The 27,162-nt window shown below is 50.3% G+C and overlaps 1 protein-coding gene across 11 annotated transcripts in view; it reads right to left on the bottom strand.

Moving 5' to 3' along the window:
- The window catches only part of PC (pyruvate carboxylase), a 444,838-nt gene that overhangs the window by 363,627 nt on the left and 54,049 nt on the right, over nt 1-27,162 (bottom strand). For 5 of the 11 annotated variants that reach the window (XM_077324995.1, XM_077324977.1, XM_077324966.1 and 2 more), the window contains one exon: nt 1,598-1,798. The exons of 4 other annotated variants lie outside the window; for them this stretch is intronic. Coding sequence is in view for 2 of the 7 variants with exons in the window: in XM_077325054.1 (XP_077181169.1) it covers nt 1,474-1,524 (51 nt within the window). In the remaining 5 variants the exon portion in view is untranslated. Of the gene's footprint in view, nt 1-1,473; nt 1,799-27,162 lie in introns of those variants that run through there. 2 more of the 11 variants (XM_077325054.1, XM_077324956.1) reach the window with 2 other exon arrangements.

Below are 27,162 nucleotides of genomic sequence, written 5' to 3'. Positions count from 1 at the left end.
ACAGAAGTTGGCACCGTTCGAATCACTCTCCGACGGCTTCCAATTTTAATCCCAAATTATGAATTAGGATGAAAACAAAGAGAGTGGATCCTCTCCATTCACAAAAACTCAAGGTAACCTAACGACTGGCAGCAGATCCAGGACAGACAAAGAGTTTAGCACTTCTGCATGATCGGCTTTTGGGATTCACTGCCACAAGATGCAGGGATGGCCACTGGAACAGATGGTATTTTTTAAAAGCCACACCTCAGGGGGCGGAAGTGCTCTATATTCATAAAATTGCAGGGAGTCTGGACAGAAAACGAAGAAAAGGAGAACCTGGTGTTTCTTATTTTTTGTATTTATTATTGTCGATACACCATCCTTCCCGAAAACCCGCTCGGGGCGGTTAACAACATAAGATAAATCAGACAGAGTTAAAAACTATAAAACAATTAATATTGTTCATTAACAATAAAACCAGATAGACATTCCTTTAAAATTCCATCGCCAATCAATATCTAATAATTGCCCATCAGTATTTTTGTTTCGGTGGGGAGGGGGGGTTGAATTAATTTTTTTGCAATCTTAAGTTGCTGCTGGCTATACGGAGGCCTGCTTACAGAGCCAAAAGCGTGGTTTTTTATTTACTTTCCTTATTATTTACTTCCTCCTCTCCTCCATTTTATCTGCACAACAACCCTGCAAGGTAAGTCGGGCTGAGCTGTGATTGGCCCAAGCTGACCCAGCAGGCTTCCATGGCAGAGCCAGAATTCACAGAATCACAGAATTATAGAATCATAGAGTTGGAAGGGGCCATACAGGCCATCTAGTCCAACCCCCTGCTCTACGCAGGATCAGCCCTAAGCATCCTAAAGCATCCAAGAGAAGTGTGTATCCAACCTTTGCTTGAAGACTGCCAGTGTGGGGGAGCTCACCACCTCCTTAGGCAGCCTATTCCACTGCTGAACTACTCTGACTGTGAAATTTTTTTTCCTGATATCTAGCCTACATCGTTGTACTTGTGTCCTTTCCTCTGTAGCCAATGGGTACAGCATCCTGCCCTCCTCCAAATGACAACCTTTCAAATACTTAAAGAGGGCTATCATGTCCCCTCTCAACTCCCTTTTCTCCAGGCTGAACATTCCCAAGTCCCTCAACCTATCTTCATAGGGCTTGGTCCCTTGGCCCCAGATCATCTTCGTCGCTCTCCTCTGTACCCTTCCAATTTTATCTACGTCCTTCTTGAAGTGAAGCCTCCAGAACTGCACACAGTACTCCAGGTGCGGTCTGACCAGTGCCGTATACAATGGGACTATGACATCTAGTCCCATTGACATCTAGTCCCAATTCGAACCTAGCCCTGTCACCGTAGCCACTACATCACATAGTCTCCTCATAAAGTGGTTTTAGAGACATTCCCGGGTATAGCTAAATAGAACCCTCATTTGCAGAGGCAGCACAGTTCAACCTAGAGAAGCTGGGGACACTAACCTTACGAGACTTCCCAGACGCGTCCCGTCTAGCCACAGCTAGAAACAGCATACTAGATTAGATGGTTTGATCCGGCAAAGGCAAGTGCGTTTTCTCAGGAGAAAGAACTATGAACTCCACCTACCCTGAGATGGCCTGCTGAAGGAAGAGAAGCCCAGGTGGGGAATTCTGCCTTTGGCCCCTGCCTCTGCCTGGTGCGCTCCTCCCTTTCTCTCCACACCCGCAGGCCGCACTGCTAGATGCCAGGCAGCATCCTGGGGCCCAGAAGAGTTGCAGGGACGGCTGAACTTTGGCACTCGTTACCCAATAGGCAAACACAACGATCCTGCGGGAGGGAGAACACAACTAGTTAGCCCAGGGGAAAAAAATATTGGGAAATAAATTCATAACTCAAGATGAACGGGGGTGGCGTCTTTTTTTTTTTTTTGCCGTCAAGTCGACTCTCGGTGAGCCACAGGATTTTCAAAACAAGAGGTGTTGAGAGACGGCTTGCCCCTACCTGCCTCTGTGTAGCAACCTTGATTTCCTTGGTGGTCGCCCATCCGAATACTGACCAGGGCCGACCCTGCTTAGCTTCCGAAATCTGACAAGATCAGACTAGCTTGAGCTATCCGGGTTTGGAGAGGGGGGGGCGGTCCATTTAATCCTGTCTAGACTGGGTGGTCAAGTTCGGATTCTTTATCTTGATTCCCCCCACATCCTCCGACTTTGGGAAATTCAAGGTAGACTTGAAGAGGAGAAAGCTCAGGGCATGTTATGGGCCTGCAGTTTATCACCCTGCTTGTGAGGTGGGAAGTCACAGAATCCTAGGAGTTGGGAGGGGCCACGCAGGCCATCTAGTCCCACCCCCTGCCCGATGCAGGAGCAGTCTAGAGCATCCAGGATCAGGATCTGTCCAGCCGCTGCTTGAAGGCTGTCAGTGAGGGGGAGCTGACCGTTCGAGGTCAAACCAAACTAAACGCAAGCTGGAAGCCAGTGTACTTGGGTCACATTCTGAGAAAAGACATGAGCAAAGACGATAAGTCTGGGGAAAGTTGAAGGCAGCAGGAAAAGAGGAAGATCCAATATGAAATGGATAGGCTTCATCAAGGAAGCCTCCGCCCTCCGTTTGCAAGGCCTGAGCCAAGCTGTCAACCATAGAACGGAGGAAGAGTGGAGAATCAAACCCGGTTCTCCAGATTGGAGCCCACTGCTCTTAACCTCTACACCCCACTGGCTCTCAAATGTATGTTCCAAGATGACTTTGGACTGCAAATGGCCTTGAGCAGCTGGCCCAGCCTACCTCTTGGCCCAGCCTACCTCCCAGGGTTGTTGTGAGGGTATCTAAAGGGATTTTAAAATAAAGCCTAAAGAAACAAACAAAAACAGTCACAGGGACACAGGGTAAAAAACACAACCGTAGAATACACCAGTCTCCGGCTGTTCAGGGAAGCACCCTTGGATTCCAGGACGGTGCCAAAAAGGTGACCCTCTCATAGGCATGTGCACACCCCTCAAACACTGGGGCAGTGTGGCCCAATTTCAGTGATCTCCTGCTATGTTGATGGACGTGACTTAAAACACCCGGGCCAAGGCGGCTTTGGACTGGGAATACCCAAATTGGCTGTGGGGCGTTCAGCTCAAAACAACATTTATCTTTTGAAACTCAATCACACCCTCAGGAACGGTTTGTCATGTAATGCAGTTGACAGCTTTCCTTTAAGTGAGCACTGCCAAAGTAGCAGAGTAACTCTAAAGAGGGTATGTATTTTTGGGTATGTGTGTGCTACATATATTTTTAAAAAGTCAGATTCAAGACTTAAGGCAGGGGTAGTCAAACTGCGGCCCTCCAGATGTCCATGGACTACAATTCCCAGGAGCCCCTGCCAGCATTCGCTGGCAGGGGCTCCTGGGAATTGTAGTCCATGGACATCTGGAGGGCCGCAGTTTGACTACCCCTGACTTAAGGAGAAGGGTGCAGCCACAAAGCCAGGCCCAGGAGCAGCAGTGCATGCTACCCTAAAACCTAAAGCCTACCCTAAAGCCCCCCCCCTCCCCCTGATCCGGGTATGCCAATGGGACAGACAGGAGGAAACAGCTACTTATACAGAGAGCAATTCAAAGGCAGACTTTGCAGCCAGGGGATCATGTCCAGATCGTGTCCAGATCATGGGAGGTGATGGTACCGCTTTACTCTGGTTCAGCCTCACCTGGAGTCCTGTGTTCAGTTTTGGGCACCACAGCTGAAGAGGGATGTAGACAAGCTGCAGAGTTTCCAGAGGAGGGCAACAAAGATGGTGAGGGGTTTGGAGACCAAGACGTATGAAGAAAGGCTGGGGGAGCTTGGTCTGTTTAGCCTGGAGAGGAGGCGACTGAGAGGGGATCTGATAATCATCTTCAAGTATTTAAAAGGGTGCCATGTAGACGATGGAGTAGAGTTGTTCTCTCTTGCCCCAGAGGGACGGACCAGAATGAATGGGATGAAATTAATTCAAAAGAAATTCCTGACAGAGCGGTTTCTCAGTGGAACAGGCTTCCTCGGGAGGTGGTGGGTTCTCCATCTTTGGACATTTTTAAACAGAGGCTGGATAGCCATCTGACAGAGAGGCTGATTCCGTGAAGGTTCAAGGGGGTGGCAGGTTACAGTAGATGAGCAATAGGGATGTGAGTGTCCTGCACAGTGCAGGAGGTTGGACTAGATGACCCATGAGGCCCCTTCCAACTCTATGATTCTATGAATGTCACCTTATTTCAATTTAAAATAATCACCTAATCTAAAATTCTACTTATTGATATAATCCAAATAAAAATGCCTATTTATTTATAACAATTTATAACCCGCCTCTCCTGACACAGTTGGCCTGAGGCGGCTCACAACAAGATAAAAGCAATAAAATATAACAATACAAATTCAATTAAAAAAACCAATTAATCCCCAACAACATATTTCAATCTAACAATCCAGCAGCTGGCAGAACAACATCCTTCCCCTATTCCAGTCAGTAAATCACATACACCAACTGCATCCACTCTCTGATATAAGCCAGGATGATCTAACAACAGTGATCTTCACTAGGCGGGACCTCCAGTTTGTAAATCCCAGGACAGCCCCCTGCCCAGCCTCAACCAAAAGCCTGGCAAAATGATCTTGAAATTCTTCAAAAGGTCTTCTGTTTACCAGATTTGTCAGTTTAGCCATTTTACATAAGCCCTAGGGTTTCTTGATGGCCCTGGAAGGGTTCCCCAAATTTGGGGGGGGAGGGGGGATTTTAAAATGATTCATGATATGACCATATATGGTCATGGTCATGTCAACTCCCCCACCCCCTCCCCAAATGGCCAGTGATAGGCCTGGAGGGGGTGGGAAGGGGAGGGGTATACACACAGCTATGCTTCCCAACCATATTCTGCCTGATCGCACCACTTCTCAAAGCTTGAGGAATGTTTCAGGGGTTTCTCAACAGTAACAAAGGTGAGAAAGGCTGCCTAGACCAGGTTCTTGTCCCTGCAGAGGAACTGGTTGGCCACTCTGTGAAACGGAATGCTGGCCTAGACGGATCACGGGTCTGATTCATTCATCCATCCATCCATCCATCCATCCATCGATTGGTGTTATTAGACCACTGCTCCCAGATTTGCTGGCTTGCAGAGGCTTATAACACTACATAAACATCACAATTTGTTGTTGTTATGTGCGAAGTCGTGTCCGACCCATCGCGACCCCATGGACAATGATCCTCCAGGCCTTCCTGTCCTCTACCATTCCCCGGAGTCCATTTAAGTTTGCACCTACTGCTTCAGTGACTTCATCCAGCCACCTCATTCTCTGTCGTCCCCTTCTTCTTTTGCCCTCGATCGCTCCCAGCATTAGGCTCTTCTCCAGGGAGTCCTTCCTTCTCATGAGGTGGCCAAAGTATTTGAGTTTCATCTTCAGGATCTGGCCTTCTAAGGAGCAGTCAGAGCTGATCTCCTCTAGGACTGACCGGTTTGTTCGCCTTGCAGTCCAAGGGACTCGCAAGAGTCTTCTCCAGCACCAGAGTTCAAAAGCCTCAATTCTTTGACGCTCGGCCTTCCTTATGGTCCAACTTTCACAGCCATACATTGCAACTGGTAAGACCATAGCCTTGACTAAACGCACTTTTGTTGACAGGGTGATGTCTCTGCTTTTTAGGATGCTGTCTAGATTTGCCATAGCTTTCCTCCCCAGGAGCAAGCGTCTTTTAATTTCTTTGCTGCAGTCCCCATCTGCAGTGATCTTGGAGCCCAGGAAAATAAAATCTGTCACTATCTCCATTTCTTCCCTATCTTTTTGCCAGGAATTGAGAGGGCCAGATGCCATGATCTTTGTTTTCTTGATGTTGAGTTTCAAGCCAACTTTTGCACTCTCCTCCTTCACCCGCATCAACAGGCTCTTTAGTTCCTCTTCACTTTCTGCCATTAGAGTGGTATCATCTGCATATCTGAGGTTGTTGATATTTCTCCCTGCAATCTTGATCCCAATTTGTGACTTCTCTAAACCCGCATTTCTCATGATGTGCTCTGCATACAAGTTAAATAGGCAAGGCGACAGTATACAGCCTTGCTGAACTCCTTTCTCAATTTTGAACCAGTCAGTGATTCCATGTTCAGTTCTCACTGTTGCTTCTTGACCTGCATATAAATTTCTCAAGAGACAAATAAGATGCTCTGGTATTCCCATCTCTTTAAGAACTTGCCACAATTTGTTGTGCTCCACACAATCAAAGGCTTTAGCATAGTCAATGAAGCAGAAGTAGACGTTCTTCTGGTACTCCCTAGCTTTCTCCATGATCCAGCGTATGTTGGTAATTTGATCTCTAGTTCCTCTGCCTCTTCGAAATCCTGCCTGTACTTCTGGAAGTTCTCGGTCCACATATTGCTGGAGCCTAGCTTGTAGGATTTTGAGCATAACTTTGCTAGCATGAGAAATTAGTGCAATGGTGCGGTAGTTTGAACATTCTTTGGCATTGCCCTTCTTTGGGATTGGAATGTAAACTGACCTTTTCCAATCCTGTGGCCGTTGTTGAGTTTTCCAAATTTGCTGGCATATTGAGTGTATCAGTTTTACTGCATCGTCCTTTAAGATTTTGAATAGTTCAACTGGAATGCTGTCACCACCACTAGCTTTAAATCATCACAATTAAATCAATTTAAAATTCCCCTCTCACCCAACCTCCTGAATATAATACCCCAACTTCATCCCTCTCCACCACCACCCCACCACCACCCAGCAGTGTCCAGGTCCAGCTAGTTGTCCCAGGTGAGGTAAGGGGTGGGTTGTCCCAGGTGAGGTAAGGGGTGGGTCGTCTCTATTCTCCCCGTCCCCGCCCAGCCTCAACCAAGTCCTGGGGGAAGAGCTCCATCTTATGGGCCCTCAGCTTGGCACACAGAAGGTCCAGGGTTCAAGACCTGGCATCTCCAGTTAAGGCTCAGGTAACAGGGGATGAGCAAGATTCCTACCTGAGACCCTGGAGAGCCCCTGCCAGTCTGAGTAAAGAATGCCCACCCTGATGGACTGACTCAATACAAGGAAGTTTGGTCTGACGTCATGGGAACTATGAAGATTTGTCTTGTTCTAAGGAGGCATGCTGGCGCTGAAATATATTGGCTGAATTTTCTTTAAAATATATAATTTGCGAGACTTTGCAAAGCGCTGGAAACTTAGCGGAGAGAAAGTTTATGGGAAGCCTGCCTTCGCAGTCCGGCGCGGCTGTTGGCCTGTCAGCAGCAGCCCTCCCCAACAGCAAGACCATGTCCGGCTCCTCCAGCATCGTGGCCATGAAGAACGTGGTGCAGCAGCTGCGCCTCGAGGCCAGTGTGAGCTGCGTAAAAGTTTCCCAAGCAGCAGCTGACTTAGAATCATAGAATCATAGAGTTGGAAGGGGCCATACAGGCCATCTAGTCCAACCCCCTGCTCAACGCAGGATCAGCCCTAAGTATCCTAAAGCATCCAAGAAAAGTGTGTATCCAACCTTTGCTTGAAGACTGCCAGTGTGGGGGAGCTCACCACCTCCTTAGTCAGCCTATTCCACTGCTGAACTACTCTGACTGTGAAAAATTTTTTCCTGATATCGAGCCTATATCACTGTACTTGTAGTTTAAACCCATTACTGCGTGTCCTCTCCTCTGCAGCCAACGGAAACAGCATCCTGCCCTCCTCCAAGCGACAACCTTTCAAATACTTAAAGAGGGCTATCATGTCCCCTCTCAACCTCCTTTTCTCCAGGCTGAACATTCCCAAGTCCCTCAACCTATCTTCATAGGGCTTGGTCCCTTAAAGCAGTTCTGTCTGCAGAATGCACATCGCGATCCCCTACTATAACAAGAGTGTCTTCAAGGACAATCCATTTAGATCTCCAAAGGTTTGTTCCTTTCTCTAACTGGGTACCATTCAAGATCCTCTAACACCTTTTTCATATCTGTGTGTATGGTGAATATGGAAACAAGGGAGAGTGGATTGGGACCTGTATTGGAATCTCACCTTAACGTGCCACCGTAGTTCTAGTAATACTGTTAACTATTGTCAAACCTAATTCAATCTACCTCTAGGAACAAACGAGGTGTTAGTTGGAATAACTTCAGTAGCACAAGGAAAAGAGTTTTGTATTCAGCAATAAAAGTGAACGATTTTGAAATATATTGTTGTTGTTAGGTGCGAAGTCGTGTCCGACCCATCGCGACCCCATGGACAATGATCCTCCAAGCCTTCCTGTCCTCTACCATTCCCCGGAGTCCATTTAAGTTTGCATCTACTGCTTCAGTGACTCCATCCTGCCACCTCATTCTCTGTCGTCCCCTTCTTCTTTTGCCCTCGATCGCTCCCAGCATTAGGCTCTTCTCCAGGGAGTCCTTCATTCTCATGAGGTGGCCAAAGTATTTGAGCTTCATCTTCAGGATCTGGCCTTCTAAGGAGCAGTCAGGGCTGATCCCTCTAGGGCAGTAGTCCCCAACCCCCAGGCTGTGGCCCAGTGCCAGGCTGCGAAGGTCTCGGCGCCGGGCCACGGCTCCCTCTTCCAGCCCCCCCCCGCAAAGAGAAGTTCGCCAGGCCGCAAGCAAATCGGCCACTGAAGCAATTAGCTTGCGGCCCAGCAAGCTTCTTGCTTCGGGAGGGGGGAAGGAAAGAAGCTTCGGCGGCCAATTTCCTCGCTGCCTGGAGGGGCGGAGAGAGGGAGCCGCAGCCAGCGGTATGCTGGCAGCATGCCAGCGGACTTGCCGCACATGCGTGTTTGCGTCCGGCAGGGGCGCAAACGCGCCCGCCCGCACGGCAGTTTTGAGCATGCTCAGCACTGCCGCATGTGCGCGTTTGCGCCCCTGCCGGACGCAAACGCGCACGCGTGGCAAGTCTGCGCGTGCAAGTTTGCGCTGGGGCTGCCGTGTGTGCACAGGGCCCCGGGTCACTCTCTTCCCCCACCCCGGCATAGCGGTCCACAGCTGCCAAAAGGTTGCGGACCGCTGCTCTAGGGGATATATATTTGCCTTGAACACACAGAAGACTTACACAGCATCCCGGATCCTCCGCGTTTCCCGGTTAAGAAGGGAACAAATTCCTCCCTGTTCGAACATATTACAAAAATGTTCTGACTCCAGTGGTAACAAGAGAAAGAAATTGTAATTGCAAAACTAAAAACATATCTGACATGACATGTTCTTGTAGGGGCATTTAACTGGTTGTGAATGGATTAACTTTGAAAAGGTTAACTTGCAACAGCTCCCAGTAAGAGAGAGAAAAAGAGAGGTCCTATATAAAAAGAAACAAGCAAGAAGGCAAGCAGTGGCCAAAGAGGTTCGGGACCCAACCCATGAGAGGGTGGGGCTAAAAGACGGGCACCCGAGAGAGAGAGAATTCTCTTAATCATTTCCCTCACTGATTCTCTTGCAGACAGAGTTACAAAAAATAGCCAAAAACAAAACAAAACTCTAGAAGAGGAGTTGGGTTTTATACCCCACTTTTCACTACCTGAAAGAGTCTCAAAACGGCTTGAGAGCTCTGAGTGTAACTGCTCTATGAGAACAATGCTAACAGGACTGTGACTAGCCCAAGGTGACTAGCCCAGCTGGCTGCATGTGGAGGAGGAGGAATCAAACCCGGCTCGACAAATCAGTAAGAATCATAGAATCATAGAGTTGGAAGGGACCTCCAGGGTCATCTAGTCCAACCCCCTGCACAATGCAGGAACTTATAACTACCTGCCTTCCCACGGCGACCTCAATTTCATGTCCAAGTGATCACCACCACCAAAAATCTCCAGAATTCAGGCTGGCCTGGAGAAAATTCACCTACCATCCCACAGCAGCAATCAGCAATTCCCCGGGTATGCAAAGAAGGCCCACAAGAGACGAACACTGACACATCCCTTCCTGCCCACCCGCCCACAATCTGCCAAAGCATCAGCATTTCTGTCAGATGACTCTCTAGCCCAGGGGTAGTCAAAACTGCGGCCCTCCAGATGTCCATGGACTACAATTCCCAGGAGCCCCTGCCAGCATTCGCTGGCAGGGGCTCCTGGGAATTGTAGTCCATGGACATCTGGAGGGCCGCAGTTTGACTACCCCTGCTCTAGCCTCTGCTTAAAAACTTCCAAAGAAGGAGAACCCACCACCTCCCGAGGAAGCCTGTTCCACTGAGGAACCACTCTGTCAGGAACTTCTTCCGGATGTTTAACCGAAAGACACCGCTCTTAACCACTACACCAAGCTACACCAAACTAGAGGCTGAGCCCCCTCCCTCGGCTGCAACTGAACCTGCTTTCTCTGAATTTTAAACATGCCACCTGAGCATGCCAGTTACTGACTGACAGTGAAGGTTCCAGGATGCTGCGGGCTCCCTGGCAAAAGGCCCTTTACTGAGCGGCCTTCATCGCCACGAGGTACCAATAATAAGCTGAGCATTCTGTCTCTGCTTCAGCAAGCCTGTTGCTTTAGGCGGATCCTGCACTGAGCAGGGGGTTGGACTAGATGGCATCTCTGGCCCCTTCCAGCTCTATGATTCTATGACTCAATAGCCTTGGAGGACTTGAAGAAGAAGAAGAAGAAGAAGAAGAAGAAGAAGAAGAAGAAGAAGAAGAAGAAGAAGAAGAAGAAGAAGAAGAAGAAGAAGAAGAAGAAGAAGAAGAAGAAGAAGAAGAAGAGTTGGTTCTTATATGCCGCTTTTCCCTACCCGAAGGAGGCTCAAAGCGGCTTACAGTCGCCTTCCCATTCCTCTCCCCACAACACCTACCTTGAAAAGGCAACAAGAGGGACGTACAGATGCACCTGGCCCTGGACTAATCCTGGAAGTCCCTGCTTGGCCGATATCAACACCCTGTGGAATTTGCCATATATTGTATCTGCTTTGATTTGGTTTTGCAAGCAGGAAGCCATCTAGCCCTACGAATTCCACATGTCTCTCACATCCCACACATCACTCACATCCTCTAGAGCAGGGGTAGTCAACCTGTGGTCCTCCAGGTGTTCATGGACTACAATTCCCATGAGCCCCTGCCAGCATTTGCTCATGGGAATTGTAGTCCATGAACATCTGGAGGTCCACAGGTTGACTACCCCTGCACTAGAGGACCTAGCACCTGGAAAGTGTCAGATCTGGGGAAGGGAGAAGACCCATGCCATGCAGACCACTCTCCGAAGGAGCCACTTTCTCCAGGGGAACTGATCTGTGTATTCCAGGGATCAGCAGTAATTCTGGGAGATCTGGCAACTCAATCTACCTGGCCCCACCTCCCCTGAGCCAATCAGCGCAGACTGTCTCAGGCAACTTTGCAGGGTCTCCCCACTTGGGGGAGGGAAGGGGCCTGCGGGAGCCGAAAGGTACTCCAAGCAGCCCAAAGCAGCAGTGAGCCAGGAAGAGGAAAGGTAACCGCAGCAGAGGCATTTGGGGTGGCACCAATCCAGACCAAAGCAGCCACGCAGCCTCCGTCACTCGCCTCGACATCTCCTAGCGTGGCTGGGGCTTTGATTTCTGCCGGGGGGCCGCGGAAATACAAATAAATAGCTCTAATAATCCCGTTGGCTCCCCTCCATCTGCCACGGCTCCAACGCAGCTGTCAGCATCCGAAGGAAGAAAAATAAACCAGAAAATCGCTTGTAACCCCCTCAAACACACACAGACACACGCACACCGCCGTACACCCCCCTGCAAAATTAAACAGCGTCAATGTAGAAATGAAGCGGAATAACAATGCGCTTGTTAGGGATGGGGGGGGGCGGGCAAAGAGAGGAGAAAGAAAAATATTCAAATCTCCCTTGCAAGCAATTTATTAAATCCGTCAGGCCGGAAAAACGACTCTTGGTGCTAAGAGGTGGCATTTCTACAGGGGCCTGTGGCAGCGAGCAGCTAGCTCTAATGAGTGAATTATGTATCAAATCCCAAAGAACAAAATTAATGGGCAGCGGGGCTGCGGCAAGGATGAAGACGGATCAGTGGCTCAAAGGCGCAAGCAGAGGCTTGCAAAAGAGACACGCCCACACAGATTTTTTTTTTTTAAACTCCCTTGCACTGCACAGCCAGATTTATCCGGCACACGAGTCCCTAGGATTGGAAGCTTCCCCTGAAAGAGCAACTGCAACCTACGCCGCAGATGATATTAAAAACGCAGCAATAAAAACCACGCTCGGTCGCCTTGTTAGGCTGGTTTAAACACACATTAGCGTCGGCAGGATTCAATTGGCCTCGCAATGCACTTGCTGGCTCAACTTGTTGGGAGAGGTGACAGCAGGCACAGTAAGGAACTCGCGCTTGGTTGGCCAGCATAGCATCCCTCGTGGATGGCAGGTAGCAAGGGAGGAAGAGGAAGAGGAAGAAGAAGGAGGAGGAGTTGGTTCTTATATGCTGCTTTTCTCTACCCAAAGGAGGCTCAAAGCGTATTACAGTCGCCTTCCCATTCCTCTCCCCACAACAGACACCCTGTGGGGTGGGTGAGGCTGAGAGAGCCCTGATATCACTGCTCGGTCAGGACAGCCAGGACAGTCCAGGACAGGACAGTCCTGTGGTGAGCCCAAGGTCACCCAGCTGGCTACATGTGGGGGAGTGCAGAATCGAACCAGGCGTGCCAGATTAGAAGTCCCCACTCCTAACCACTACACCAAACTGGTGTGATGCATATTTTGGTCGCATCATGAGAAGACAACCGTCACTGGAAAGGACAACAGAGCTAAGAAAAGTTGGAAGGAGCAGGAAAAAAGGAAGACCCAACAAGAGATGGACTGGCTCTACAGAGCAGGGGTGACGAAACTGTGGCTCCCCAGCTGCCCATGGACTACAGTTCCCAAGAGCCCCAAGGGCAGGGGCTCATGGGAACTGTAGTCCATGGACATCTGGAGAGCCACAGTTTGGCCGAAGCCACAGCCTTCTGCGAGGAAAGCTGTTCAGGGGAGGCCGTTCCAGAAGTCCTTAATTCATAGAGTCGCCGTAAATCAGGAGGGAGGGAGTTTCTCTGCCTCCAAGGGTGGGTTTTAATGGGGGTTTTATTATTCTTTTATGGGGATTTTATTGTGGGTGGGTAGGTAGGCAGGCAGGCAGATAGAAGGTAGGAAGAGCGACAGACAGACAATCATACCATCTTAGCTGTAAGCACACAAAAGGACAAAAGGACAGGTGGGAGAGACTCCCCCCTCTTACTTCTACGCAGGTGAAAATGGGTTTTGTCCCAGGAGGGATGGGTTCCCCGACCACCACCTTTAAACTGTTGTGATTTTTCCGTCTAGACAGGCCCCCGGACATCGCTCTCAATGGTGGCGCTTTAATTACTGTGCCACTTACGACTAGATGGGGGAGTAATTAAACTAGGCCGGGGGTAAGCATTCCTCACACGTTCCAGTCCCTTCGGGACTATCTGATCAGAGGCATGCCAGCGTCTTTGCTCCTGCCTCATCTTGATCAAGCCAGGTCTTTCCGATAGAGAAACAAAATCTAGGTCACAGTCATGGGAAAACCGGGGGGGGGGGGAGAGAACCAAAGGGGAAGGACAAGAGGACCAGCAGAGCCGTGAATGGCAGACGAATCTTCTGTGCCCCTCACAATGGCCATAATGAAGATTTTAAGGGGGAAATTGAATCTCTCTCTCTCTCTCTCTCTTTCATTCCTCATTATATAAATCTTATGTTTGTCATTTGGGGGCAGGTGGGAGAATGGGAGCTCTAACTCTTAAAAGCATTTGCTCCTTAAACCTCTACGGTGATTTCTTTTTCCTTTTTCTTATTTTGCCATCAACTCAGAGCGGACTTATGGTAACCCCTTAGTGTTTTCCAGGCAAGAGATGTTCAGGGGTGGTTAGCCATTGCTGGACTTCCTTGGTGTTCTCCCTCCCACATACAGACCAGGGCTGGCCCTGATTAGCTGGCTATCCAGCTCAGGGCTTCCTAGAGGCTACTGGACCAAACCCTAGCTCTTCTAGTGCAGGGTGACACGACTACCTTCCTGAAACAAACCACTCCCAATGGCCCTAATTGTCCAACTTTTCGGCTGACACAATTTTCTAGGCCGTATGACTGTACAGACAGGTTTCAAAACAGGCTGTCAGTGTGGTTTGGTGGTTAACCAGTTCGAAGCTAGAGAGCTGGGTTTCAGCAGTGGAATAGGCTGCCTAAGGAGGTGGTGAGCGCCCCCTCACTGGAAGTCTTCAAGCAAAGGTTGGATACACACTTTTCTTGGATGCTTTAGGATGCTTAGGGCTAATCCTGCATTGAGCAGGGGGTTGGACTAGATGGCCTGTATGGGCCCTTCCAATTCTATGATTCTATGATTCTATGATTCCCTGCTCCTCCACATGCAGCCAGCTGGGTGACCTTGAGCTTGTCACAGCCGTGATAATGCTGTTCTGACGGAGCAGTACTGTTAGAGCTCCTTCAGCTACTTCACAGGGTGCCTGTTGTGGGAAGAGGAAGGGAAGGCCGTTGTAAGTCACTTTATGGCTCCTTCAGATAGCAAAAAAGCGGGGTACAAAAACTAGCTCTTTTCTTCTCTCTTTGAAGACACGTTGTGCAACATTCCAGGCCCTTTCTTGAAAGGCCATTTCCAGCCCTCATGGGACACCCTACTGATTATTTTAAAGCACCTTTACCCCCCCCCCCTTCCTTGGATGAACTTGGGGCAGAGAATGGGGTTCTCCTTATCTTCACAACAATATGGTCAGGTAAGCTACACGGACAATAAAGTGACCGACCTAAGATCACCCTTTGTGGCAGCGGGGAAATTCGAACCCAGATCAGTAATAAGGCAGTCTAAAAACACCACACCCCACCGGATTCTGAAGCTGAGCCTCCAAAGTTGCTGGGGGGAGGGGGGCTTGGATGAGCTTCAAATGGTGCAGGTGGTGAAATGCAAATCAATCTCCAGCCATGTAGACCAGAAGTCCACAACCTTTTTTAGGCCAGGGACTGGAGGGGGGAGGAGAGGGAGGCCCGGGGTCTGAGGGGGGGGAGAGGGAGACGCGGGCTCCACAGTCCAGTACCGGCTCGCGGCCCGGGGGTTGGGGAACACGGAATAGACTGATTGACAGTATTGAGGAGACTGAGAGGGCAGAAGAGAATCTAGGAGCACTCTGATGACGCAGCGGATCATGTCTCGTGGGCAGCCAACTGGAACCTCATGACAATGGGGCCTTATTCAACAGAAGCCACCAACTGTGTAACTCCCAAGGCAGAGCATCAGAAGTGTAAGAGACAACTAAGCTGCGGGGAGGGAAGACGAAATCGACTGCTTTTAAAACTGTTGCAAAGCCAGCAAATGACCTTATGGTACAAAAATGAGCTTTTGGGGGGGAAATCACCATAAAAAGAAGTGTAGCTTGCACAAATTATCTAAAGGCAACCCATTTGCAAAGCCTATTTTGTACAGATCTTGCCATTTTGGAGCCGGGGGGGTGTTCTGGGGGGGGGGGAGGTTGTGCTGTTAATTTATAGCCAACTTGTGGCAACTCTGTAGGATTTTCGAGGCAAGAGACATTTCAGAGGTGGGTTTGACGTTGCCTGCCTCTGCGTAGCAACCCTAGACCTCCTTGTTGGTGTCCCATCCAAATACTAATCAGGGCTGACCCTGCTTAGCCTCCGAGATCTGATGAGATTAGCCAGGCTACTCAGGTCAGGGTGAGGCTGAGTAAAGGCCTTGAATCTGTTTCCTTCCACCTGAAGCAGTGCCTACCACCTTTACACACCCACACACTGACTCACTCACTGTCAGAAAGAGTACGGAAGGTTATGCCTCTTTCCCCTACCCCTACAATTGCTTCTTCCCCACAGGAATGAGTTAGCAGCCACTTGTTTTTAGGGAAGACCACAAAAGTTCATTATCATTATAGGGACTAAGGAGACTCCAGACATAAAGGATGAAGACCTCTCCCACTGAAGTGAGCTTTCGGCCTTTTAGCTTTCCGCAGGGACAGCAAAACGCAGCTCTTCCGCCAGGTCTACGAGTGAGGCTGGGGGGCCAGGTAGATCGGTGCCCCCCCCATAGAAGAGGTGGTAGCGTATTCCAACATTGCCCTATCCCCTCCTTCTCTTTTCCTTTTCCCTCCCCTCTAGAGATAATACTAGGTGGGCTAAATTGGGACGAGGTTTTTCCGCCGGATCCTCTTACTGATTGTTGGTTTTTATGTGAGATTGTTTTATTGTTACGGGATTCTACTGGGGTTTTAATGAATTGTAAACAGCCATGAGCCCATGGGGAGTGGCGGGATATGTAAATCAAATAAATAAATAAATAAGTGGCCCTGCTTTTTCTCCACAGGTGTTGTCCCTGTTCTTCTGGTCACACTATGCAGGGGTAGCCAAACTGTGGCTCTCCAGATGTCCTTGGACTACTGTTCCCATGAGCCCCTGCTGGCAGGGGCTCATGGGAACAGTAGTCCAAGGACATCTGGAGAGCCACAGTTTGGACACCCCTGCGCTACAGTGTGACACATACGGTTAGCATCACAGCATGACAGAACATCAGCACCGTGCCTTGAAGGCACATATATGAGCCTCCCCTTTCTCAGAGAAGTATGTTCATCTCCTTGTGCCTTTCCCAGATGATGCTACCTGAGAATTGTTTTTGGGCGGTTGCACGGTCTCAGCTGCTCCAGCTCCCTCATCCTAATTGCTCACCAAAGTTTTTAATTAATTGCTGTTCTAACCGATGCTATGGTTGCTTCCACGGTTTCGCTTTGTTCTTCATAATTGCTCATTGTGGCTCTAAATTAATTCCTGCTTTAATTGCTATTATTTTTAATCGTTGTTTTATTGAGGTGGTGAGCCAATTTAGCAGCCGTTCAAAAGGGCGGAAAGCCGTATGTGAAAAGCCGGGAACATGCGACGAAGAGGACGAAGGAACATGCGTAAACATGGACACAATGCTCTACGCACCTTAGTGCAAAGGTCACTTTTCTGGCCTGGTGTTTTTAGAAAGTTGGGGAAGCCAGATGGGGCTTTAGCCCAGAAAGGTTTCTCTGATTGGCTGTGCAGATTTTTAATGTTGCTTTGGTATCGGGTGCTACGACATCACAAGCATTTTCACAGTGTGCTTGACAGTAAGCTGTGGCAGCCATTTGATTCTTGGCTCCGCCTCCTGTGGCAGCCATTTTGAGACCACCATTTTGTGGCTGCCCTGCCACACTGTGTCAGAATTCCAGATGTGCCATCAGGCTCAAAAAGATGGGGGGGGCTGCCTTAGCAAGGCCAAGATCCAGATTCAGAGTTGGAGCGATGTCAATCGAAAGACGAGGCCACCAGCCCTCTGAAAGCCTTATAACTCGTCCCCAAACAAAAAGGTTGCCAGGGGAAGCTGCAAAACCCAGAAGGCAGTTCTTGACGGGGTGGATTCTAGAGGAGGGTTAGCTCAACCACCGAAAGCAGTGAATTTCAGAGGGCAGTAACCTTCTTCCTGTCCCCTCCTAAGCCATATTGTGACTTCCTGTCCCCCAACAGCTGTTTCCAACCCCTCCTGGGACCCAAAGCAATTGCTCCTAATCCTCATCTCTTTTAAACCCAGCAAAACAAGCTGCACATGATCCGTAAGGCTTCCCAAATGCTCACAAGAGAAGTCCTACCCATGCTCTGCTTAAAGGGGGCCGGGAAAGCAGGGAGGGAAGGAAAAATCAGCTGCTCCAGGTGGAAGAGAGGGTAGCCAGCAGCACCCACTGTTTATTGAGCCTCGTGTTTTCAGGACTCCTTGGAGTGCCTTCCCATTCCCAAAGTCTTGCAGGGACAGTTCAAAATGTCTTAGTGACAGGATTTCAAAAGCAAGCGATTCACTGAGATGTGGTTTGCCATTGCCTGCCTCTGCAGAGTGGCCCTCGAATCCTTTGGTGGTCTCCCCTCCAAGCGCTAACCAGGGCAGAAGCTTCTTAGATTCTGAGATCTGTCGAATTGGGGATAGCGATGCAGGACGAAATAACAAGCTCATAAAAATCTGGACCAGGGGTAGTCAAACTGCGGCCCTCCAGATGTCCATGGACTACAATTCCCAGGAGCCCCTGCCAGCATTCGCTGGCAGGGGCTCCTGGGAATTGTAGTCCATGGACATCTGGAGGGCCGCAGTTTGACTACCCCTGATCTGGACTGATCTGTTGCCAAAAACTATCTACGATGCCAGGACTGGCCACTCAGAAGTGATTGGCCCTCACCTTGGGCAATCATCCTGTCAAATTTATTTGGGCCTCACGGATCGAAAATCCAAATTGGAACCTTCCCCATCGGCCTGCCTCCCCCACTGGCCAAGGAAACATCTGACCCAGATGTGGAGATTCCAGACCAAGGCTAGCTTAGGAAGCAAAAGAAACGGTCTTATACCAATAGAGCAACTGTGCAAGGCTGTTGCAGCCCAAACAGCAGACACCTGAAAGACGAACACAGAGATCGTGGCAGATTTGTCAGCCAAGGACACCTAGCTAAGAATTATAGAATAATTCTATAGAAAGACAGAAAACATTTGATATTGTCAAGCTTGGCCTCAGTAGCAACTAGGAAGGAGAAGAAGAGTTGGTTCTTATATGCCGCTTTCTCTACCTGAAGGAGTCTCAAGGCGGCTTACATTCGCCTTCCCTTTCCTCTCCCCACAACAGACACCCTGTGAGGTGGGTGAGGCTGAGAGAGCCCTGATATTCCTGCTCGGTCAGAACAGCTTTCTCAGTGCCGTGGTGAGCCCAAAGTCACCCAGCTGGTTGCACATGGGAAAGCAGGGAATTATATCCGGCTTGCCAGATTAGCAGTCTGCGCTCCTAACCACTACACCAAGCTGGCTACGAGTGGGTAGCTCCCTGAAGAAAAGAATGGCCTCTCTTTAGAAGCATAGGTACACCATTCACCTGTTTACTGCTTAGTCACCCATTGGGCTATTCCCAGTTTGGTATAATGGTTGAGAGCCAGCTTAGTGTAGTGGCTCCAAGCAGCACCCTCTAATCTGGAGAACTGGGTTAGATTCCCCTCTCCTCCTCCACATGTAGCCAGCTGGGTGACTTTGCCCCAGTCACAGTTCTCTCAGAGATCTCTCAATCCGACCTACCTCACAGGGTGCCTGTTTTGGGGAGAGGAAGACAACTGTAAACCGTTTTGATACACATTTGGGAAGTGAAAAGCGAGGTATAAAAACCAATTTGTCTTCCTCTTTTAATACATAGAAATAAATAATTTGAGGTTTCCTATCAGACAGGAATATGATGGTATCCCTACTGTCTCGTGTAGATGGTCAACACAGAGTCAGCGTGGTGTAGTGGTTAAGAGTGGCAATCTCTAATCTGGAGAGCCCGGTTGGATTCCCTGCTCCTCCTCCACATGCAGCCAGCTGGGTGACCTTGGGCCAGTCACAGTTCTGTCAGAGCTCTCTCAGCCCCACTTACCTCACAGGGTGTCTGCTTTGGGGAGAGGAAGGGAAAGCCATTGTAAGCCTCTTTGAGACACCTTCGGGTAGTAAAAGATGGGGTACCCCAAAACAGCTCTTCTCCTTCTTCCACTGCCCATCTTCTAATAGACATACTGTTGTGTAATAGTTTTTAAGGACCATCTACCAGCAGTGCTGTCTGATATGTGCACTGGCCAAACAGGACTCCGCTCCAGAGACTAAACGGACAAAAGCCGTATGTTCAAAATGGGAACGTGTCAACTGAATGCTTGTATGTCCAGTCCCCCCAAGGGGGCAAATAATGCCCTCTAGATTCCATGTTGGCTGAGGAAAGCAGCATGGGAGGGGAGAAAGGAGCCACTCCACCACCACCACCACCCTGTGGGTCCCAATCAGAATCCCTACCGCGCTTCTAAATGGAGCAGCCCCTGGGAACAACCAGTTGCAACATAGCCAAACCAGCATGACTTGTAATGTGTCCTCCAGTGGTCCCCAACCTTTTTATCACCAGGGACTGGTCAATGCTTGACAATTTTACTGAGGCCCGGGGGGGGGGGGGATAGTCTTTTGTCGAGGGACGTCGCTGCCGCCAGAGCCCCTCCTCCACTTGTTTTCCCACCAGCACCCCTGACTTCCTGCCGCATGCTGGGGGGCGCTGCCAGCAGCAGCTGCGCAGTGCCACGCCGAGGGGGAGCCCCAGCCATGGCAGCCACTGGAGAGCACCAGAGGTGAGCCGGCGGCAGAATGGCAGGGCAGCCCCCGAGGCAGCAGCCGGGGAGGAGGATGAGGAGGAGCTGCGGCCCAGTACCGACAGATCTACGGACCGGTAACGGTCTGCGGACTGGGGGTAGGGGCTCACTGTTTTAGCCCTTGTCCTGACCTGCTTGACCTAGGCTAGCCCCATCTCAGAAACTAAGTAGGACCGTTCCTGGTTAGTTTTTGGATGGGAGGCCACAAAAGAGGCCCAGAGACGCTACACAGAGGCAGGCAATGGCAAACACACCTCTGTTTGTCTCTTCCTCTGAACACCCCATGAGTCGTCTCCATAAGCTGACTGTCTGATGGCTCCTTCCACCAGCAGTCTGGCCACCAGCATCCCGTGGCAGACAGAAGAAGTTGAGCGAAAGGGGGAAGCGAAAAAGCACATTTTAGTGGAGAGCCGAAACAGAGGTGTAGATTTGATGCTATCAAGCCCAGACTCAATAAGGGCTGGATTCGACAGAAACCACGTCTCTCAGATCATCTTCCGGCGCCGATTCATCAACTGCCGGGTGTGCATCACAGCCTCTGCGATAAGATCATTTACTCTTTTGACTACATCATGTTTTTATCTATGCCGTGTGAAAGTAAGCATGAAACAAAACTCTTCCTCCAGCAGCTGGGCCTTTTTGTAATAATTCCCCCCCCCCCATTTCCGGGCAGCACTTGGGCACCTAACGAAGCGCACTTCAGAGCCATGGAGATCCTTTTCAACAGCGACGAACGCACAGCTTGTTACAGAAAAAGGACATGACTGTGGCTCAAGGAGCTTGCAGTCTTCGGTTCCACGGTGAGGGAAGACGACAGACAGAGAGGGGAGAAGGGGAGCAAGAGGACGGCCACGGAGAGGAGAAAAATACACAGATGTGGACGGGGAATTAAATGTCCGTGTGCAGTGAACCAGTGGTTCGGTATACGGAGGTTCCCCGGGCCAAGTGGGTTTTGCAGGGGGATCTAAGAGAGAAACAGCACAATGTTCTTTCCCAGGGAAAGAGCTCTGGGCACAGAGGGTGGCAACGGAAAACAGGCCGAGCAGATTTGGGGACCAGGAGAGAAAAAACGTCAGGCACCAGAAAGGCAACGGAAGGAGTCCGTAAATGGCTACGGCCTCTTTTGTTTGCTAGCACACCTGGCTCAGCTGCAGAGGGGGTCCGCTTGGCACGTCCGAAACCGCTAACAAAAGCCCTCATTACGGCCAGCGCTGCCTGCACACTGCCGCGGCTTTGGCCACCCCACCTGCACGCTGCCGCTCCAGTCCTGCCCCGGCCATGCCCAGGCATTCGTTAGCGCTCACACAGATGTGACAATTAACGATGCAAATTGCGGTCCATTTGGAGGCAGGGAGTCTCCCCCCCCCCCAACCACCTTTTTATGAGGCAGCCAACGACAGCACGCCAGGCTGTAACCAAGGCAATTAAACTCCAGCTTTATGGGACTTTAATAATTCGCTCGCTTCCAAAATTTGCTCGGTATTAAAAAAAAATAAAAATAGAACCATCCTCGTCTGACAAAAAGACGACAGACTGGGATGTGCAATTGTCTAGCTATGGAAAACCACATGCCACCCGAGACCTGCCCGGCCCCACTGGCAATTGGGAGAGTGGTTTATTTTGCAGCATTGGAATAAAACAGGGTGGCATAATCGAGCCGGCCCCGGCTCACACTGAAGACGGCACAGTGCGGAACAAAGCAAAAATAAATTCAAAAGCCAATGGGGGGCCAATGCTAGAGGAAGAGGAAATTCACTTGGTCTGCAGTAACTTAAAACACAGAAGCAGGGCAATCTGAATTTAAGGGAGGAGAGTGTGCATGGTCACGCATGAAGCTGCCTCACACTGAATCAGACCAAAGGTCAGTACTGTCTACACAGACCGGCAGTGGATTGAACCTGGGACCTCCCAAGCAGAGGCTTTTCTGCCGAACACAGCCCCTTCAGCAACTCTGCCACACCAGTGTAGGTTTTGGCATTCTGCACTCATGGAGAAGAATTCTATCGGTGGAAGCTAAATAAAGCCTCCATGTGCCATAGCAGTATACCGGAATGCCAGATGCTAGGGAAAACCAAAACAGGAGAGGACAGCTGTTGTCATTCCTGCCAGATGAGCCTTCCAGAAGGGACCTGGCTGGGAAAGATGTGGCAGAAGCCAACAGCTTAGATCAGGCTTTCTCAACCGGGGTTTTGTGAAACCCTGGGGTTTTCTTGATGGCCCTAGAAGGGTTTTTTTTTTTATTATTATTATATTTATATACCGGGAGCTCAGGGTGGTTTACATAATAACATAAGAACAATACATGGAATAGTCTATAAAACATTTGAATAACGGTGCAATAATAACTAATAATTGTAAACATATAACATTATAATTGTATAACCAATAAACAATACAACGTTGCAACATACAAACAGGTCCAGAGTGTATAGGTGGTGTTCTGAGGGGGGGCGGGGAGCAGGGGCCCTTTGGTCGCTGTTGGTTATATATATCTCGTCTCAACCGAATGCCTGGCAGAAAAGTTCCTCCTTGCAGGCCCTGCGGAACCGTTTAAGCTCCGTCGGGGCCCTGATCTCCTCCGGGAGTTCATTCCACCAGGTGGGGGCCAGAACAGAGAAGGCTCTGGCCCTGGTTGAGACCAGGCGAACTTCTCCCAAATGGGTGAGAGTTAATTTCTTATTTACTTTTGATATATTTATTGGGTGATATGACCATATATAGTCATGTCAAGCCACACACCCCCTCCCGAAATGGCCCAGGATGAGCCTGGAAGGGGCGGGAAGGGGAGGGGCCTGGGTGGGTGTGTACACAGCTATCCTTCCCAACCATATTCTGCACAAACGCACCACTTCTGGGGTTTCACGAAGCCTGAAGAATATTTCAGGGGTTTCTCCACACGAAAAAAGTTGAGAAAGGCTAGGTGAGACGGAGATGGAAAGTACCATTCAGTCACTCCCAACTTATGGTGACTCTTCGTGGGCTTTTCCAGGCAAGAGGGGAACAGAGGTGGTTTGCCATGGCCTGTCTCGGTGGAGCCATTCTGGACATCTTTAGTGGTTTCCCACCCAAAGACTAACCAGGGCCAGCCCTGCTTGGCCTCTGAGCTCTGATGAGATGAGGCTAGCCTGGGCCATCCAGGTCAGGAGCAACCAAGCACATAAGTGGACAAGATTTGCCTGTATCTCCGTATACTCCCAAAAGCCCCCCAAGAAGCAGAAAAAGAGTGGTCCTATCCTTTTCATGTCCTCCTTCAGTTTCTCCAGAGTCAGCTAGCTTGAGAGAGCCAGTTTGGTGTAGTGGTTAGGAGTGCGGACTTCTAATCTGGCGTGCCGGGTTCGATTCTGCGCTCCCCCACATGCAACCAGCTGGGTGACCTTGGGCTCCCCACAGCACTGATAAAACTGTTCTGACCGGGCAGTGATATCAGGGCTCTCTCAGCCTCACCCACCCCACAGGGTGTCTGTTGTGGGGAGAGGAAAGGGAAGGCGACTGTAAGCCGCTGTGAACCTCCTTCGGGTAGGGAAAAGCGGCATATAAGAACCAACTCTTCTTCTTCTTCTTCTGGATACTGACGGAGGCAAAGCACCAGGCTAATGGCTATTGCAAGACAATATTTGTGACTCTTAAAGTTTAACTGCTGAGTTTATCTCTCAGTTATTGTTTTTAAGCATCTGGTCCTCAAGGCTGTAAACCAGTGGTTCTCAACCTTCCTAATGCCGCAACCCTTTAATACAGTCCCTCATGTTGTGGTGACCCCCAACCATAGAATCATGCAAGCGTTCTTTCACAGAAATTAAACCCAAACTGACCAATGGTGTGAAGATCCATGGTTCATGATTGTATATAAATTGGGTTTTTCCCGGGGTTTCTCAGTTCAGTTCTGTCTCTTGTCCCACCATGCTGATCTCGCGGCAACCGTGGCGGTGCCCCCACCCCTGGCCAAGCTGCTTGCCCAGCCACGACCCCTGTGAAAAGGTTGTTCGACCCCCAAAGGGGTCCCGACCCCCAGATAGAGAACCACTGCTGTAAAGCCTTGCCAATGGAGCAGGAGGCGCCTCAGAAGAACCCTTGAAGCATCACTTGCAGGCAGCATCTCTTCTGAAGAAGACGCCCAAACTGTTCAACAACCCTTAGCTTGCAACTTCCCAGCATTCCTCAAGACCACAAAATGGCCTCCCCTTCTTTGCCCTCAACATTCCAGGAGCGCGCTGAGGCGCAACAAAATTGGGGGCCTCTGCAGCTAAAGCATACTTGACGGTGTACAAAAAGCATCAGGCCTAGTCAACTCAGAAGCCTGAGGGTTGTGTGAGGAGAAATGAAAGGATGTGCAGATTCTCTTGTCAAGCTAACCCAACACCACACACACCTATATTGAGAAGGCCGTTCACTGAGAGAAGACTACAAAATGGCGTCACCTCACACGGAAGGAGTTAAACATTTCCCCACAACCAAGGAAGCATCACTCCAGTAAATGCCCTCCTCCACACAAGCACCCTCGAGCCAGTTCCCAGCTCAGCTTTCCGCCTGTGCATTAGCTGCCCAGATTGTCAGACCTCGGGGTGGGGACAGCCGCCGTTCCCTCTGTATTGCGGCTGCTAAAGGAATCTAATTAAAACGCTAAGATTCAGGGACTGCTCCTCTGGGCTGCGGCAGAAGAAGGGAGGGACAGAGTCGTGGCAGAGGCGGAAATGGCCCGAGGCCCTCGCAATCTCTCAAAGCGACAGCATTTAAAAAGAGAAATGGACGGAGAATAAATGGACAGCTTTACCTCCCGACCGGCAGCGGAACGGCCGCAGCTTAATGGCAGAAGCACCAGCTTGGCATGCAGGAGGTCCCAAGTTCAATCCCCGTCAGCTCCAATTACAGGCGCTCGGATAGCGGATACTGGGGAAGGCCTCTCTCTGCCCGAGACCCTGGAGAACCATTGCTAGTCAGAGCAGGCAATTCAGAAACGAGATAACTTTGCTAGAAGGCGGCTTCTCAGGTTCCTGAGGCAAAAACGGCTACTTTGAGGGGGGCGTCAAATCTAGATGGATCAGCACTATGAGCTCTATATATTGATCCACGGCCAGAGTGCAGTGTAGGGTTTCCAACCTCCAGGTGGGATCTGGAGATCTCCCCGGATTATAACTGACCTCCAGAGGACAGAGATCAGTTCCCCTGGACAAAATGGTTGCACTGGAGCAGGGGTAGTCAAACTGTGGCCCTCCAGATGTCCATGGACTACAATTCCCATGAGCCCCTGCCAGCAAATGCTGGCAGGGGCTCATGGGAATAGCAGTCCATGGACATCTGGAGGGCTGCAGTTTGACTACTCCTGCACTGGATCCCTTTTGAGATCCCTCTCCAAATGCCAGCCTCCCTGGGGCTCCATCCCCAAATCTCCAAGAATTTCCCAACCTGAAGGTGGCACCCCAAGTGGCGTCATGGGTGAACTTGGGTCTCTGAGACCTGGGTTCAAAAGCTCCACTATCAATGCAACTCCTACCGATGTTTCTCAGACAGCAGCTTGTGAGCGCCGTCACGGTTGCATAACCGCCATGCCGTAGCAGCGCCGAGATCCAGCTAGGTCTCCACAACAGAGACCAGCAGCGCGCGCAGGAGCACCATCGCTCATCCCGGGCCTGGAGACATGTTTTATTCTAAGCAATTGCTGGAGCCTGACTGCTTTGGCTGCAATTGATGGCCGGCGGAATGCAGGATGAACTCATCAGATGCTCTCCAGGGGCCAGGAAGAGACAAACAGGCCCGGAGACAGAGAAAGGTTCACGCCGCGTCCCTCGAATTAGTTACAGCCCCTCCGACGCACACGCAGAACCTCGCCATTCCTCTGCGCCGCGGAGAGCAGCGTGTCGGATACACAGATTAAGCGAGAAAAGCGAGGAGGCCCGTTCACAGATTAAGAGATCTCCTGCAGGGCCCAAGCAGAAAGCAGCTGACAAGGAAGGGTTCAGAGACGGCTTCCTCAAAACTCGAGAAGAGGACTGTCAAGATAAGGGAAGGGAACAGCTCGACCGGAGGGCTCTGGGTGTCCTTGGCCAGCCACGCTCTCACAGCCTAACCTACAGGGCTGTTGTGAATCTCCAACCGAGGAAGGGAGACATACGTTGGCTGTCCTCAGCTGCTTGGAAGTCACCGGTTCCCTGCGTCTGCCACACTCCGTCATTTCCCACCAAAGATCCTCCATCACGGCTGTTTTCTAGACATCCCCACCACTGGTTCCAGCCAGTAAGGAAGAAGGAGGATGGGCTGTGGGCCATCGGTAAGGCGTCTGCTCGGCATGCAGAAGGTTCCAGGTTCAATCCCCAGGAGGTGATGAAAAAGTCATCAGTCTGTGACCCTGGAGACCCATTGCCAGTCTGAATAGACTCGGATGGACCAAAGGTCTGATTTAGTATGACGTAGCTTCACGTGTGTCTGTTCTCATCAGGTCTCAGAAGCTAAGCAGGGCTGGCCCTGGTTTGTACTTAGACGGGAGACTGCCAAGAAGGTCCGGGAGTGCTATGTAGGGGCAGGCCATGGCAAAGCCTTCGGGGTTGCTGTTAAGTTGGCTACAAGCTGACAGCAGTTTCCACTGCTACTCCACAGTGCTCAGACCTGGATGGCCCAGGCTAGCCCAATCTCGTGACGTCGGACGCTAATCAGCGTCAGCTCTGGCTTGTATTTTGATGGGAGACCCCCAAGGAACTCTAAGGTTGCTGAGCAGAAGTTAGTCAATGGCATATAAAGGTAAAGGTAAAGGTATCCCCTGTGCAAGCACCGAGTCATGTCTGACCCTCGGGGTGACGCCCTCTAGCGTTTTCATGGCAGACTCAATACGGGGTGGTTTGCCAGTGCCTTCCCCAGGCATGACCGTTCCCCAGGCATGACCGCATTCGCTGGCAGGGGGCTCTTGGGAATTGTAGTCCATGGACATCTGGAGGGCCTCAGTTTGACTACCCCTGCCCTACAGGGTCACCATAAGTCTTGTTGGCCCTTGACAAACACAAAAATGCAGACGCAGCCATTCAACAAGCCCTTCAGCTAGGAGTGGGCAGGTAGTTGTGAGTTTTCTACATGGTGCAGGGGGGTAGAATCCTAGAATCATAGAGTTGGAAGGGGCCATACAGGCCATCTAGTCCAACCCTCTGCTCA

The sequence above is a fragment of the Paroedura picta genome, chromosome 1, assembly GCF_049243985.1.
Source record: "Paroedura picta isolate Pp20150507F chromosome 1, Ppicta_v3.0, whole genome shotgun sequence".
Classification (NCBI taxonomy): Eukaryota; Metazoa; Chordata; class Lepidosauria; order Squamata; family Gekkonidae; genus Paroedura; species Paroedura picta.
The sequence above is the reverse complement of the archived record's forward strand: the minus strand, read 5'-3'. Positions and strand labels throughout refer to the sequence as shown.